Source organism: Triturus cristatus, chromosome 6 (genome assembly GCF_964204655.1).
Source record: "Triturus cristatus chromosome 6, aTriCri1.1, whole genome shotgun sequence".
Classification (NCBI taxonomy): domain Eukaryota; kingdom Metazoa; phylum Chordata; class Amphibia; order Caudata; family Salamandridae; genus Triturus; species Triturus cristatus.
The window spans coordinates 1392664920-1392680374 of NC_140589.1; the positions used below are offsets into that span (position 1 = coordinate 1392664920).

Consider the following 15455-nt stretch of genomic DNA (forward strand, 5'->3'; position numbering starts at 1 on the left):
TCTTTAAATACACAATAAACGAACCCATAGAAAGAATTTCAGGGTCATAGAAAGAGGACTTCCACAATCCATTTGTAGCACTTATTTACATATAGGCTTGAACATTGTGCATGATCAGATGCTGTCAATTCTATTCATAAACTATTCTCATGACGGTTTACATGTCCGAAGTTAAAATAACATGTTCCTCCTTCAATTAATGCAGCATGTAATTTGCACAATGAAGCCTTACTTTCACAGTACTCCATGAGTATCCATTATACATATATATCCGTTTGTCCTCTCGCCCCCTTAATTTTGGACAGTGCACAGCACTCAAAGACAGCTCAACTTTCTTTATTCTGTAAATTCAGAGGTATACGGAAAAACTGTGCCTCAACGCATTTCGTAGAAAATCGCCTTGATTGAGGATCAGTTCAGAGTTCCAGAAAAAGGTTCCAAAAAGATATAAGGGGGCATACCGTGAATTCGTGGTGGATCCATGAATCTGAAGCAAGGGGTAAAAAATAAAAAGCCACAGGCTCCCGAGCTTAAAAAAAACGACTCCTCCCCCCCAGGTGGGGTTGCACGTTATGTTTTTTGGGAGGTGGCTGCCCGTGCCTCAAAAGGCACCTGGATCCCCATTCCGCGGGGAAGATTATATTTAACTTAGGTAGAGGGGCTCTCAAAAGGCACAGTATCCCTGTCCAAGAGCAAGGGCAGGGAAAACTGGTATACTCCCACCAGACGGGAGCTGCATAAATGCTCCTGCAGGTGGAAGCACACATTTCTAGGTCGCAGCTGTCTGGGTGCAAGGACATATTAGCGACATGCTAAAAGCTTCCCTAGGAATGCTTTCCACCAATTGCTTACCATTGGCTTGGTGTTTTGTAACTCACATTTGCTTGCTTTCTATTTGCTGGCTTTGTTAGTTTTAGGCTGTCCAGTATGACTTTGTCCCTCACATGGAGTATAGCTTGTTTACCACCGCTCTGACTGGCTCCTTGTACTTTTTCGTGAGTGCTTGTTTTCTGTGAATTCTTTTTTTCTTTTTCTTGAGGCAATGCAGGAGAGTACCTGTGTTTTCAAAAGTCTTCTGTATGCTAGTCCACAGAAGTAAATATGCAGTATTCTTTTTTAAAGGTTTCCTGCCTCCTATCTTTCTGTGTGACTGATTGTACTTATCTCTGCCAGTGCATCAATCTTGCATGCCTGTGCGGAACAATATTCTGTCTACAAGCTTGTTTATTTTGGTCAGTGCTCTTTACTAATAGCATAAGTTAAACAATTCTCTTCCTGAATTTCAGGCCCATGCCAAAGGCAGGAAGTAGGGGAGTGGAGGGTGCTGAAGCACCCTAAAAACAATCATGTTGGAGTTCAGAAGTGAATGAGCAATAAACAGGCCTTTATATTTTGTTTTTATTTTATCACATTTGCTGTGCACAGACAGAGGTCAAATGTTAGTCTCTATCTTACAGGGAGCTGGGTGTTTACTTTTCTTTGTCTGACTATAAAGTGAGAGTTTATGTGACAATCTTGCCGGGGATCTGAAAGGAAAGGCTTTAGGATGTTATTTTTTTCTACCACACAACAAAATTTAAATGCAAGTAAATGAACTGTAAAAATATTTCGGAATATATCAGAATTAGGAAAGTACAAATGAAGCACAATTGTGTAACTCTGAAGTGTGGTAGAAACAAATATTTTAATATGATCAAAACAAATCAATACACTAGGTGATATCGATTTCCACACATTACCGTTTGTTCGCTGTATAGTTTTTTCAGTAAAACTCCATGTCTGCAAATATAATGGCAATTTCAACCACACCATGCAAACTCCACCCTACTCCACTTCACAACACCCTACTCCACGACTCACCACTCTATGCCACTCCACTGTACAACACTGTACTCTACTCCACTCATAATATCTATACCACAACACTCTATGCTCCACTCCATAACACTCTACTCCACTTTATGCCACTCCACACTATGACACTTAACTCCAGTATATGCCAATACCCTCTATGACACTCCTTTTCTTCACTCTACGCCATTCCACTCTACATCAGTCCACTCTACTCCCCTCTATGCCACTCACCTCTACGTCACTTTACTCGACGACACTCTACTCTGAACCCCTCTACGACACTCCATTCTACAACAGTCCATCCCACTCCACTCTACAACACTCCACTCTAAGATACACTACTCTATGACAGTCTACTCCACACTGCCACTCTACGCTTATCCATTCTATAATACTCCACTCTGCCACTCTACGCCTATCCATTCTATACTACTCCACTCTATGCCAATCCACTCCAGTCTAGAACACTCCACTCTACTCCATGACATTCAACCACTCTCCACACTGACACTCTACAACACTCTACTCCACGACACTCTGCTCGACGAAACTCTCCTCCACTCCACTCTACACCAGTCCACCCCACTCCACTTTACGACATTTTAAGTCATTCCACTTTATGCCCTCTACTCCATGCCACTCCACAACACTCTACTCCTCGCCACTCCACAACACTTTAAGTCACTCCACACCAGTCTACGCTACTCTCCTTTACGTCACTAACTTTTAGCCATGCTGAGCAGCAGTCATTCAGGTGTACAACATGGCTAAAATACATTGGCAAAGCCAATAGCTCTTGCATAGGCGAGATCAATTGGCTTTGACAATGCTTGTTTCCTCTGCACGAGGACCCCCCCTCCCCAAACTAAGAGCGATACCAGGGACTCCATCCCCAGGGGCCTTACATGGGTCCTCTGATGGCCACCCGGGACACCCACAAGACAGTATATTTGCAGGGCTGCATAGGGAGTCCCAGGATCCTGCAGCACCTCCGATTCCCATCTCGGGTGCATTGAGAGCTGACTATCCTCCTGCCCAGGTGGAGCAGCTGTTTTTGTTTGCTTGCTCCGGGTGAGGTCAATTTGAGTTTCCCTACCCGCAAGGGTACGGGCAGGAAAACATAAGTCTGCTCCCACCCGGCAGGAGCATTTTCAAAGCTCCTGCCAGGTGGGAGCAGACAAGTTTCCTTGACCGCGTTATTGCGGGCAGGGAAACTACTAACTCCCGGGGATAAGCTCCTCAGGACCCCTCTCTTTTTCTCGTCTCCCCCTCTTGAGAAATCACCCCAAAGCATTCCAGAATATTTTTCTAGAAAGTTTTCTAAAGATTCATCAAACTGCGCCTAACTAGGAAAAATCTATATATATGTGTTTGCGTGTATATATATATATATATATATTCACTGAAAAAAACATCGGTTTCACACATGTTATAGTTACCTGTACATTTCACTCGTAAAAAACCAATGAAATTCCACGTTATAGTTAGTGCAGGCAACTATAACTCACGCGACCGCAACCCTCTGCTGATGATGTCAGATATTACATCACTGATGACATATGTGTCTTTATGAAAAATAAATATTTGTAATATATGTATAGCTAAAGATACAGTATTAGCATCAACAGAGGATTGCGGTCGCGTGAGTTATAGTTGCCTGCACTAACTATAACGTGGAATTTCAATGGTTTTTTACGAGTGAAATGTACAGGTAACTATAACATGTGTGAAACCTATGGTTTTTTCAGTGAATTTGCAAGGTTTTTTAAATGCTAATTCTTAACTATAACGTGTGTGAAACCTATGGTTTTTTCAGTGAATTTGTACGGTTTTTTAAATGCTAAGTTATGTATTTATTTTTAATTTTTGGGAGCACGGTGCGCTTCGCGCACCGTGCGCGTGCATTTCGTAGCGTGCACGCCTCGCCATTTTTTTCAAAATATCAATTGTTTTTTTCTACCTTGGGGGTCCTTAGATTTATATATTAAATGTGATTGTTAATTTTTTTTTTTTTTAAATTTTTTTTTACCGTACGCGTACGGTAAGCTTACCTTACGCGCACCCCGCGATTTTTTAAAAAAATTTTTACATTTATTTTTCATACTTTTTGGTCCTTCGTGAACCCCCTGACGAACGCTAGGGGGTCTGCAACTCTCTTGGTTGCCCCCTTTTCATGTTATCAACCTTTTTTTTTCAGTGCGACAGACAGAAAATGGCGGCCGATACTTCCTGGTTTCGACCGATTCGAATGTTTACTTTGATCTAACAACCAATCAGAATCGCGCTCGCGCACGGCACCGTACGCGTACGGTAAGCTTACCGTAAGCGCACGGTAAGCGCACGGAGCGCTGCCACAGATATATATATTGATTTAAATGCTATTTTCTCAGGAACTACTGAACAGATTTACACCAGACCTACAAAAGGCACTTCCTTGACCTGCGGACTACCTCTCTGCAAAATTTCAAGTAATTCTGTTCAGCCGTTCGGGCTGTAGCTGTGTCTAAAGGTCCTATGGAAAAATGTATGGGGGAAACGCGTTTTGGGACCCCCCTTTTTTCTCAGCCCCCGCTTGACAAATCCCCCCGAGACTTTCAGGGTAGTAGCGGAGCGTAGCGCCCCATTAGTTTTGAAAATTTCGCGAGGATTTGTCGACCGGCGCCAAAGTTATTCCAAATAGAATGTTACGGATTTCCTATGGAAACAGGGTCCTAACCATAACTATCTACTGGCGACGGCCAGTAGATAATATATATATATATATATATATATATACACACACACACACACACACACACACACACACAGAATACATAGGTACACACAAAAATCACTTACAATAATAAAGTTATAGAGATGCACCTTCTAGCCTACTATCCTGCGTCCACACTATTCCCCACTCAGTCATCCTCAAAACTACTGCCCAAAATTTTACAGAAACCAAATGTTTTGAACATATCACCCCTACTAAGATAATCATTTCACTTGAAGCTCTCTTCCATTTCAAAGTAGTCTGGATTTGGCACAAGGGAATCCACCAAACACGCTTGCCTTTCATGCTGACAAGCTTACAGCTCACCAGGTGCAAAAAGATCCAGTGCTTACAGTCCCAAGCCTACATCTTCTCAAGAAATACTAACCTCATCTGTACACTTCTAGTCTGCAATTGACTCCCTGCTTGACAACTATAACCATACTCTCTGAAAAAAACCTTCTTAATATAAATCAAGCACTGCAGTTAAGCAGGTTCTCAACTGTGCCAATGCTCAAATGTTCTTAAATCACTCAGACTCCTGGGAAACCCTGGAGCAGGATTGTTAGTAACTGCAGCTGACTAATCTAAGAGTCATGTCTGGCCAATCTGAGGAAAATTTCTGAAAAGTAAAATAACTGCCAATTTCCTAATGTATTGGTGTTCACTACATACGCCTAAAGACATGCAATTTTAACACTGAGGGCCTGATTTAGATTTTGGCAGAAAGGGTAGTGTCTGCCAAAGTTGAAGGAGTACCCTTTTGGTCAAAGCAAACTTCTGCCCGCCTCATATAGAGCCGGATGGAACTTTAGTATGTAGACGGCAGAGGCTACACAGTCTCTGCTGTCTACATACACCACTGACGGTCTGACGGAGTAAGGATTGTCGGAGGTTTGGCCAGTTTTTGCTTTCACATACCACCATACAATATGTGCCAGTGTTTCAAAGCCAAAACCTTTAACCCGTTGACCGCGGCGCGAATTCCGCTGCGGGAGAAATAATGAGTGGGCGTGGTTCGGACGGCCCCTGGGCGTCCTCCGCACACGCCCACCGTGACGTCGGACGGCTGGGGGCCGTACGACGCATGGAAAGGGTTGAACGACCCCACAGAGGGGTCATTGTTTTTTTTATTTCGAAAAACCAAATCCCGCTTTAGTATTTTGTTTTTCACAATAAAACAAAAGTTTAAAGTTCGGCCATGACATGTTGAAGGAGCCGTCTGTCAAACTTTCAATTGATTGCATTCGTATTGCAATGCATCCGTCACGGCAGTTCCTGGAAATGCAAGAGATGTCTGTTGGGCTGGAACACACCTTCAAATTTGGCAGGCAGAGAACCCTCACCACAGCGGGAGTAAATTACTCAAAATGAGGCCACAGGTGAGCTTTTTATAAAATTAATATTTGTCAGTAGTAACGTGTCAGGACTGGTTAATGCTATATAAAACAACTCAACAAAAGAGCAATTAAGGATCAATTTACCTTATGAGTTCTTTCAGTTTCGCTGGGCTTAACGATGTGCTTTGATACAACTGCAGCCTCTCTGAGCTTTGCCGTTGCACCATATCTTCTACCGATTGCAGCAAATGGAAGAACCCTTCTTCTGAAAAACAAACCCTGTAATGAAAAACATGCAGTTATTATACAACCAGTTATAACGTATCAACTTAAAATGGTTTTTTGGCAAATAGTACAATTACTTTTTTCATTGGGTATGCATCAATGCTCTCAATGTTCTCCCCTGGAAGCTGTTTCTTTGTATTTTGTAGTTCATCACCGCGGGCTGTTACGTTATTTAATTTACCAGAGCTAGAAAGAATTGACTAAAATTATATAATTAATCAAGGCACTTAAGATTGTATAGGCACTGTTCTAAGTGCGACAAACGTGCTTAATTGTTTAATATTCAACAGTTTAAACACTGCATCTCTGCAAATAGAATTTCTGCTACAGTTAAAAATTACCTGCATAGCACAGTAGCTCTCGCGCTTGGAGCTTGTCATCAACACAAAATCTTCAATGACCTATGGCTGGAGTAGACCCTTTTCGAGTTCATGCAATAAGGTTTATAATACCTTGGTGCTGCTTCAGTACATTGCACAACCTGTATTTATATTAATATTAATAATAATCAAAACGGGTAGAGCTATGAGCCGCAACGTTGGTTGATGTGTGAGGCTCAGTATTACACTTTCAAGCAATTTACAGTTTCTAAATAAAGTACAAACGGGGGCTGAGCTGAGCGACCTGGAAGATGGCCGCTGCCTTCTGTGGTGCAACTTCACCATCTGAGCCACCCAGCCTCCCCCAAGGGCCGAACTGGCTAATGGTCACCTCTGCAATGATCGGAGGCGGAGATGAATAGACATATGTAGAGTCGCGCTCTAGTCTTCACGGCTGTGATGACGTAGACGCGCTGCGGCCATTTTGTATGCCGATAGTACGGGCTGAGCCTGCGAACGCGTTAGACGTTCCCCGGCGCTCTCCCTGCATCATTATATATTATTGGTGAATAAAACCTGTATTACCTGCAACAAATACGTGTATGAGCTGATGCTTCCTACTCCCCGGGCACTACACTACAACATAGTGCTTTTAATGCCATGAAATGCCACAGCTGGCTCTGCAGCGGGACCTGGTCCTCCTCTCACACTGTAGGGCCACTTCAGCCCAGTGGAGGATAACAGGATCTGATTGGTGCACTGGGATCCATTGACAGCGGGACACTTGGAGACCCAGGGGTAGCCACTGACCTAAACACTGATGAGTTCAGCATAAGTGCAAGGATAGAGTAGGCTGCCAGCGGCGGAGGAGATAATGAAAATGAAATGAAACCCAGTATGTGTAACGCGCACAATTACCCGAGGGTGTCAAGTCGCTGGGGGCCGACCGGAAGATTAAGCGAGCTATTGCCCAGAGTCACATGGTGCTGGGGTAACCTGCCACTGGTGCCAGGGATCGATCGAACCGTGAAACCTGTGGTCCGGAGTCAGGCACCCTGGCCGCTGCGCCACACCTCTTCCACTTCCAGGAGAGAGGCCAAGACTAATGAAAATGGACAGCAATGAAGCCCCGTAACATAATTATAAGTTTGTTTTCATCGCTCATTTTCGTACTGTTGATAACTGTTTCTTGGGGGGCTTTGTTTGAAATGACTCCGACTTTGTGGCTGAAACGGGTTGATGTCTCCTGTATTTCCATACTAAGGAATTGTCTGGTCTTACCAGGAGGAAAATTCAAATACAACTTAAAAAAATTAAATATGAACATGCTCCTTAAGAACTATATCACTCCCTCTGTTGTGTCTGGTCAAATAGGTACAGCAGGTGGACATTATCATTCCATATTCTGCCTTCTAAGTAAGTTCTATTTTTGAAAAGCAGGCACTTTTTTCTCCATCCGGGCGAACACTTCTTCTATACCCATGTGCTTTTCTGTACTCCAACCTCGGATTTTCTGAGTTTCAGGCCACAGTACAGCCAAACTTTGAATTAATACTTCAACTGATTATCACAGTTCATTCCTCTGAGTGTATATATATATTATATGGTTAAAACGTATTTCTGAATGTTTGCCAGAAGTTTTAAAGCTCATACTTTAAAGAAGAGGTGTCTTACTGTGAATTGTTTCTTGTAATTCACAGTGCTGAATTCATTTGCAGGATATTTACCTTCCCTAAATAAATAAAACAAGCAATGGCAAAAGGACACTCAATACGTCATCATATCTGCATTCTGTCACTCATAATTGCATTAATTCGTGAATCTATTCATCTGTCCACTGACCTATTCTTGCATTTACACTGATACAAACTAAAGAACATATCAATTATAAGAATAAAAATAGAAAAAATATGCTTTAAACACGGTGGACATATACTTGCAATAACAAACTGAACATAATAGTGGGTGCCCATCTTCGCGGAAATCCGCATATGCAGACACCAGGCAAACTACCATTGCGCGTAATAGTTCATCAGCAATGTAATCTCCATTCCATTTTACTATTTCTTATATGTGATGTAACATATACGATGGGATGGTTGTTCCAGGATGCAATGACACCATTCAACGGTCTGCATACACCTGTCATCATGTATTAATAAAGATGTGTAATTCTGTACCATGAAAAGTAAAACTCCCAATAAAGAAATATAAACAACAACAAAAAGCAGTGGGTGCCCATCTTACAGGGGTGTTTCACAGCCTATCGCTGTTTTGGCTGCTACATTAAGAATCAATGTGTTGGCTGACTTGGAAAGGTAAAACAATGATACACTATGGAAAACAGCATTCCATATTGGTCTCCTGGTTTAGAGGCAGAGGTCATATATTATGTGGTGGACTGCAGATTAAATTAGCAGCAAGTAAACAACTCAGTAGCAGTGCCAATAGAGCTAAAGTATGCTCTTAAGAAAAATTTAAATACAAACTAAAGGACCGGACAAAGAGCCCTGACATTGCACACTCATTTTCAGGTGGATGTACATAAACGTCATCAGAAAGTGCTGTCATTCACAGAGGACGACAGCCAGTGACTAATGTGGACTGAACCATTACCCCTGTGAGGCTGTTACAGATCGAATCAGAGTATAAATGCCACTTCGACAGACCAGGGCAGAAAAGAGCTCATCCAAAGGCCCTCTATGTATCTATATGGATACATATTTGTTAATATGAATGTATGCTCTACTTAATAATTTTTGTTATTACAAGATCCTGGAAAACATCTAAGAAGGGATCCTAGCGTGATGCAGAACAGAAATGGAGGTAGCTACCTCTGCAAAGCCCTCAACACTGTGTCACAAGCATGAAACAACAGGGGCAGAGGCATCGGAGGCAGCGGGAGTGGTAAAAGTGGCAGGAGCTTCGGAAGCAGCAGGTATCACCAGCACAGGCTTAGTCCCAGCCGGTGCGTTTGTCTGCCTAGACTTCGATCCTCCACTAGATTTGCCACCAGGCCGTCTCCCTTGAGTGACGAGTGGAGAGTCTGTGTCTTGTGTTAAACCTCAGGCTGCCTTGGGTTTTACTGCTCTCACCTTTGGCACCATTCCAGCAGCAGTTCCTCCAGGGAACCAATTTAGATAACATAGCAGTGAAGGGAGGGGTGATCGAAATCTGCTGGGGCCAGACCCACAATTATTGATATCGTCCGGAGAGTTACCCTTATTTGAATACATGATAAACAGACCAGACCTATGGCTCTTTTGAACCTTTCCCTGTGCATCAATCAGGCTCATAGGTGTTATGAATGGTTTGTTACCTCAACCAGCTCAAGCCTATTGTACTGAGTTCAAACATTCCCACAAGGCATTTGGCAGCCATACAATCATAAAATTACACATTTATAAAAAAAATTGTAGTTGGCAAAGGAAACTACTATCTTGCCAAAGAAAGTGTAATATGGATTATTGTAGTGCATGTCTACTATCCCCTAGGTTTGTTCAGGTGAGTCGCCAATATGTAAAACGTTAATCTGGGAGATTCCAATTAACAAAATACCTATCTGCGTACTTTAACATAGATTAATAACAATTCACCCTCAAATGCCTATTGACTTTCACAAATGCATTTCACAATAAATGCGCCAGGCCTAATGACTTTATCGTAACATTTCTTAATAATAAACAGACCAGGCCTAAAGCTATGATCATTGGCTTGCACCACAATCAACTCAGTTCTACTGTATCAAGTATAATCTTTGCCACAAGCCAAATAGTGCAATTAAATCTGCACACCACCTCCGAAGTTGAACACTGTCAATGAGACCCTGATGGCAGCCCTATAGACGGGGCTAATGGGGTTCTATGGACCACCCAGACATCCCCTTGCAGGCAGATGCAGTCACTCACTGCACCCACCTAAAAGGCGATCTCTAATCCCCCTGAAAAGTGTAAGCGGGTTACTGCCTGCACAGTGAAACACGTAGCAGCTTTGAATCAACAGCAGTTGATCGCAGCGCCCTGGGGTAGCGCATTCAACATAACATGCTGCACTCTTCTTGTTAGCGCTGAGCGCACCTTTTTTAATCTGGCCCCATATGTTATTTACTTATCTAAGACACTTTAACAGCATTATAGGGCTATGTGTGCGCCTCTGGAAGTTCAAGCTCTTTTTGGGTTGATCATATATGGTCTGGCGACAGCTGCACTAGATAACCTTGCCTAAAAAGTTAAACACAATATTTGCTCTTTTTTTCAGTGCCGATACCAAAAATGCTTTCACATTGATAGTGCTTTTCTTTGAACATTAATGGGCACATTTGATACGCTCACCCTTGCAGACCCAGCATTGATGCAATCACACTCAGTGTATGAAAATAAAAATTGAAAGTGCAGAACAAATTGCACTTTAGTTTTCTTCTTAAATCTACTCTAGTGTCAATATACTACAAAAGAAAGGCACATTTTAGAATGCATGTTTTTAATTTCCTTACAATGGGTTTTACATTAAAATTTTGGTTTGTAACACACACTGTTGCATACAACACATTTTAAATATCAGCATGGTATACTAACAAGAACTCATATTTCTCAAAACGTTGATAAACATAACTGCAGTATCAGGCAAACAATGAATGGTAAACGGATGACGCAAAAAATGCTCTAAATCTTTCTAGAGTGTAGTAAAACCACTTAATCATGTAATATAAATAAAACATAACGATTAATTTGTAATATGGGCCTTTACTGCCACCTTAGTTTCAGGTGACGTTTATAAATAACTCAGCCATGTGGTTTGTAAATGTCACCATATGGCAATATAGACCCATATTATACAGATACCCATTATGCATGCATGTATATTGTTATAAATATGAGAAGTACCACACACGAGGTGAGTGTGACTCTGTTTATTCCAGTCATCCGCTCTCCTGAATAATAGAACCTTCGTTGTCAACATTCTACAGTAAGCTCTCTGCCCAGCCGTACCAACAGGGTCAGCAGGGAGGGGGGCATGGATTATACCATTATGAATATAACATCAGAGATTACAACACATCTCCTTATGTGGGGAAACAAAGGAAAACAGACATTACGGTTGGGATGAGACCACAACTCTGTCCTTGCTCCAAGTCTGTCCATTATCTAGGCGAACTACATTTCGTCAATACTTTTCCACACGTTGGTGTGTATGGTACTTGCTCAAACCTGGTTGAACATGTGTGGGCTTCTTAACCACCACTGTGGTGCCAACCTTGTACTCCTGAGCTTTGACACCATGCATCTGGTCGTACCACCCCTTGTACTTCCGTTGGTGTTGAGAAATCTTCTCTCTGCTCTTCACCAGATCAGGGACTACCCTTTTTCCACCTCCCAACCAACACAGGTTCATTTTAGTACAGGGTTCCCTACCTCTCAAGCAAACAAAGGGAGACACTCCTGTGATAAGATTGGGCGTGGTATGGTATGACCAGATGCACTCTCTTAAAGAATCTTCAACATTGAACCCACTGGTGATGGCCAATTGGGTGCACGCATCTCTGGGCATTGAAACTCCGATCCCGCAAGAGCCCCGCTGAGGCACAGGAGCACTCCATCAAACGCTCCAATGCCGGCCGGGCTTCGCCGCTCCTTCCCTTGACCGGCACCAGAACTACAAGGACCAGCAGCCCCGCAGCAACGCCCCCGCCAGCGACAGCGCAGCGCGCCAGGAGGCGCTACAAAGCAGCGTCTGGGGCCGAGTCCCTGCGGTGCACGCATCTCTGGGCATTGAAACTCCGATCCCGCAAGAGCCCCGCTGAGGCACAGGAGCACTCCATCAAACGCTCCAGTGCCGGCCGGGCTTCGCCGCTCCTTCCCTTGACCGGCACCAGCACTACAAGGACCAGCAGCCCCGCAGCAACGCCCCCGCCAGCGACAGCGCAGCGCGCCAGGAGGCGCTACAAAGCAGCGTCTGGGGCCGAGTCCCTGCAGTGCACGCATCTCTGGGCATTGAAACTCCGATCCCGCAAGAGCCCCGCTGAGGCACAGGAGCACTCCATCAAACGCTCCAGTGCCGGCCGGGCTTCGCCGCTCCTTCCCTTGACCGGCACCAGAACTACAAGGACCAGCAGCCCCGCAGCAACGCCCCCGCCAGCGACAGCGCAGCGCGCCAGGAGGCGCTACAAAGCAGCGTCTGGTCCCTCCTCCCGCGAGGACGTGCGCGGGACGCGCCGGGAGAAGCCCGGGACAAGGGCGGGACCGTCTGAGGCCATCGTGGGCTGGCAGAGGCTGGGCTGGGCCACGTCCCTGTCATTTGCTTTCCCCTCCTGCGGTGTTTCCTGACTATAGTCATTCTACGTACTGATCAGCCAGACTACATAGGCAGCAAACTTGTGAGTACTTTTGGCCCTTGTACCGCCTTTATTAGTGGATCTGGTTATCTTTTTAACGTTTAGCTATTGAATTATCATTTCTGTAAAAACAATGGAGACGCGCATTTGCTCAGCGGGGACTTTGGATGCTTACCTTCTGCGGGCCGACTCACTTATAAGCAAAGAAATTCACCTCATAGAACGTAGACTATCTATTGATTCTTCCCACCAGTCCCCGCCCAGCCACCTGTTTCATAGTACAGTTCCTTCTCCATCTAAAATACCTAATTCTAGTTCCCCACCCGTATCTTCCTCTCCTACTACTCAAACTCTATCTGTTAATAGCAATACTCACCTCCACCCTGTAATTTCCTCTCCGAAGGGCCCACAAACTCGAGGGAAATTGAAACATCCTCAAGACACGATCCTAAGGACTACCCAGAAAAAGTGTAGGGCAATTAAACAACGCAGCAACCCCATTAAACCCAAAATGCTAACTCAGGGCACTCAAACAGACCAAGGGGAATTTTCTCCCACCCCCCAGCCCAATTGTACAGTAACTTCATCTGATTCTAATCCACAATCTACTGTCAATCACCTAGCAGAAGAACTAAAAAATATTCTTGATCATAAACTTGACGCTATGGCCTCCAGTCTCCTTGCCAAACTGAACGCTACACTCAGATCCTTTGAGATCAAGCTGACCCAACTCTCAGACTGCAAAGAGACACCCAGTTCACAACATTTTCTTTCGGATGATCTTTCTACTCCTCTTACTGACACTACTCGCTTAAATGATCCATTTTGCCAACCCGGGAAAAACAAACTGTATAACGGTGGCCCGCAACAACCAAACTGTCCATCAGCTAGTAGGAGTACAATAGATAAGAATTCATCTACGACACATTCTCAACAAAAGAAACTCTCCCCATCTAGTTACTCTAATAACCCTATCACAAGGCCTCATTTACATTTAGATCGTCCAAACCTGCCACCCGCTACTTGTCCATATATTGTAGTTTTGACTGGCGTTCCTACTTTAGACCAAGGAGTGACAGAATCCTGGCCCTCCTTGCGAAATAAAGTGGTGGACTGGCTAGTCAAACACAGACACTTTAACGTGCATAATACAAACCAAATAATTATGGCACGTAGAGCAGACTGGATTGGTCTTTCACAAAAAACTATCCAGGGCGACTGTATAATTGTCAACTTCAGATCTCCCAGATTCGCTCGCTCCATCCTAGCACAAAAGGAGGATCATTCGCCCAATCAGACTGCAATTTCCACTGTTCCACTTGGTTTTTTCTATCGTCCTCCCACCCACCTATTAAAACCAGTGAACGGTTCAATTTTAACGCAAAACAGATTTAACTCTCTGTCACAATTTGAGGAAGTTGATTGACTACTTACGACCGCGAACCCTCTCTATATTCCAAAACTCGCACAAGTAACCAGCGACAAACTGTCTCAACCAAATTTTTACTCAGACGCAGCGCTCCCCTCACTGAGTAAACCATTACTTCCATCCCCTTCCCAACCCTTAATACCTTTTATTCACCCCCAACCAATCCTATCTGTTCCCTTAATTTCCCCAGACACTCAAGCTAACCCTCAAATTATACTGCATACAGATCCCAAACCAATCCCAATCCCTGAGGTTCCTTGTGCTGCTCAAAAAATTCTTCAACCTGCTCCATCAAGAACCTCAGTAAAACCTCCTCCCCGTTATTCATTCAGGTCCATTTTTTGGAATATTGCAGGGCTTCACTCTAAAATTCACCACGAGGGCTGGCTAGCTTTTGCAAGGCAGTATGATATTCTCTGCATGCAGGAAACTTGGGCTCTTTTTCCAACCCATTTAAACGGCTACAAAACTTTCTTCTCTCCGGCGCTTCCCTCATCCTCAGGCCGGGCTAAGGGAGGCTTAGTGATCTATATTTCCAATCTCATTTCAGGTCAATTTATCAATGTTTTAAAATCCGAACCAAACTATCAGATTCTATTCATAATATTAAATAATCTCACCCACGTTTTGATTGTCAATTTCTATAATAACCTGCAAGACCCACAACTGATTGGTTTGTTGAAAGAAATTCGATCTTTTCTCATAGAGTACTACAATCAGCCCCAAGTTAAAAATCCTATCTTAATCTGGGGAGGAGATTTCAACCTACCACTATGTGATAAAAACAACTTCACCTGCGGCCTTATGGATTCCAACGAATCCCCTTCTACTCACTTTTCCCATTCTATTAAAGGCTCGTTGATGAACGAAACTTTGTCCCTTTTACAAATTACTTTTTCCAATGAATTACTAATCCCAACTGTCAAGCTAAGCCCTACATATCATGGCAGAGGTGCTTTGACTTGCATAGATTTTATATTTCTGTCTTTTAGTGCAGTCAACCTGATTACCAACTTCTCCACCCACGACTGCATTTTTAACGATCATTTCCCCATCTCCATCACATTGGACTTACCTGGCTCCTCCATTCACACAATTAACTCACTCCACCAAGACAACCTCTCAATGAATCGACCAAATGGAT

At 43.6% G+C, this 15455-nt stretch overlaps 1 protein-coding gene across 10 annotated transcripts in view; it reads right to left on the minus strand.

Annotated features, from left to right (window-relative positions):
• The window catches only part of KIZ (kizuna centrosomal protein), a 765937-nt gene that overhangs the window by 450024 nt on the left and 300458 nt on the right, over window positions 1–15455 (minus strand). For all 10 annotated transcript variants that reach the window (XM_085612400.1, XM_085612398.1, XM_085612396.1 and 7 more), the window contains one exon: window positions 6091–6225. In XM_085612400.1, the coding sequence (XP_085468526.1) occupies window positions 6091–6225 (135 nt within the window). The remainder of the gene's footprint in view (window positions 1–6090; window positions 6226–15455) is intronic.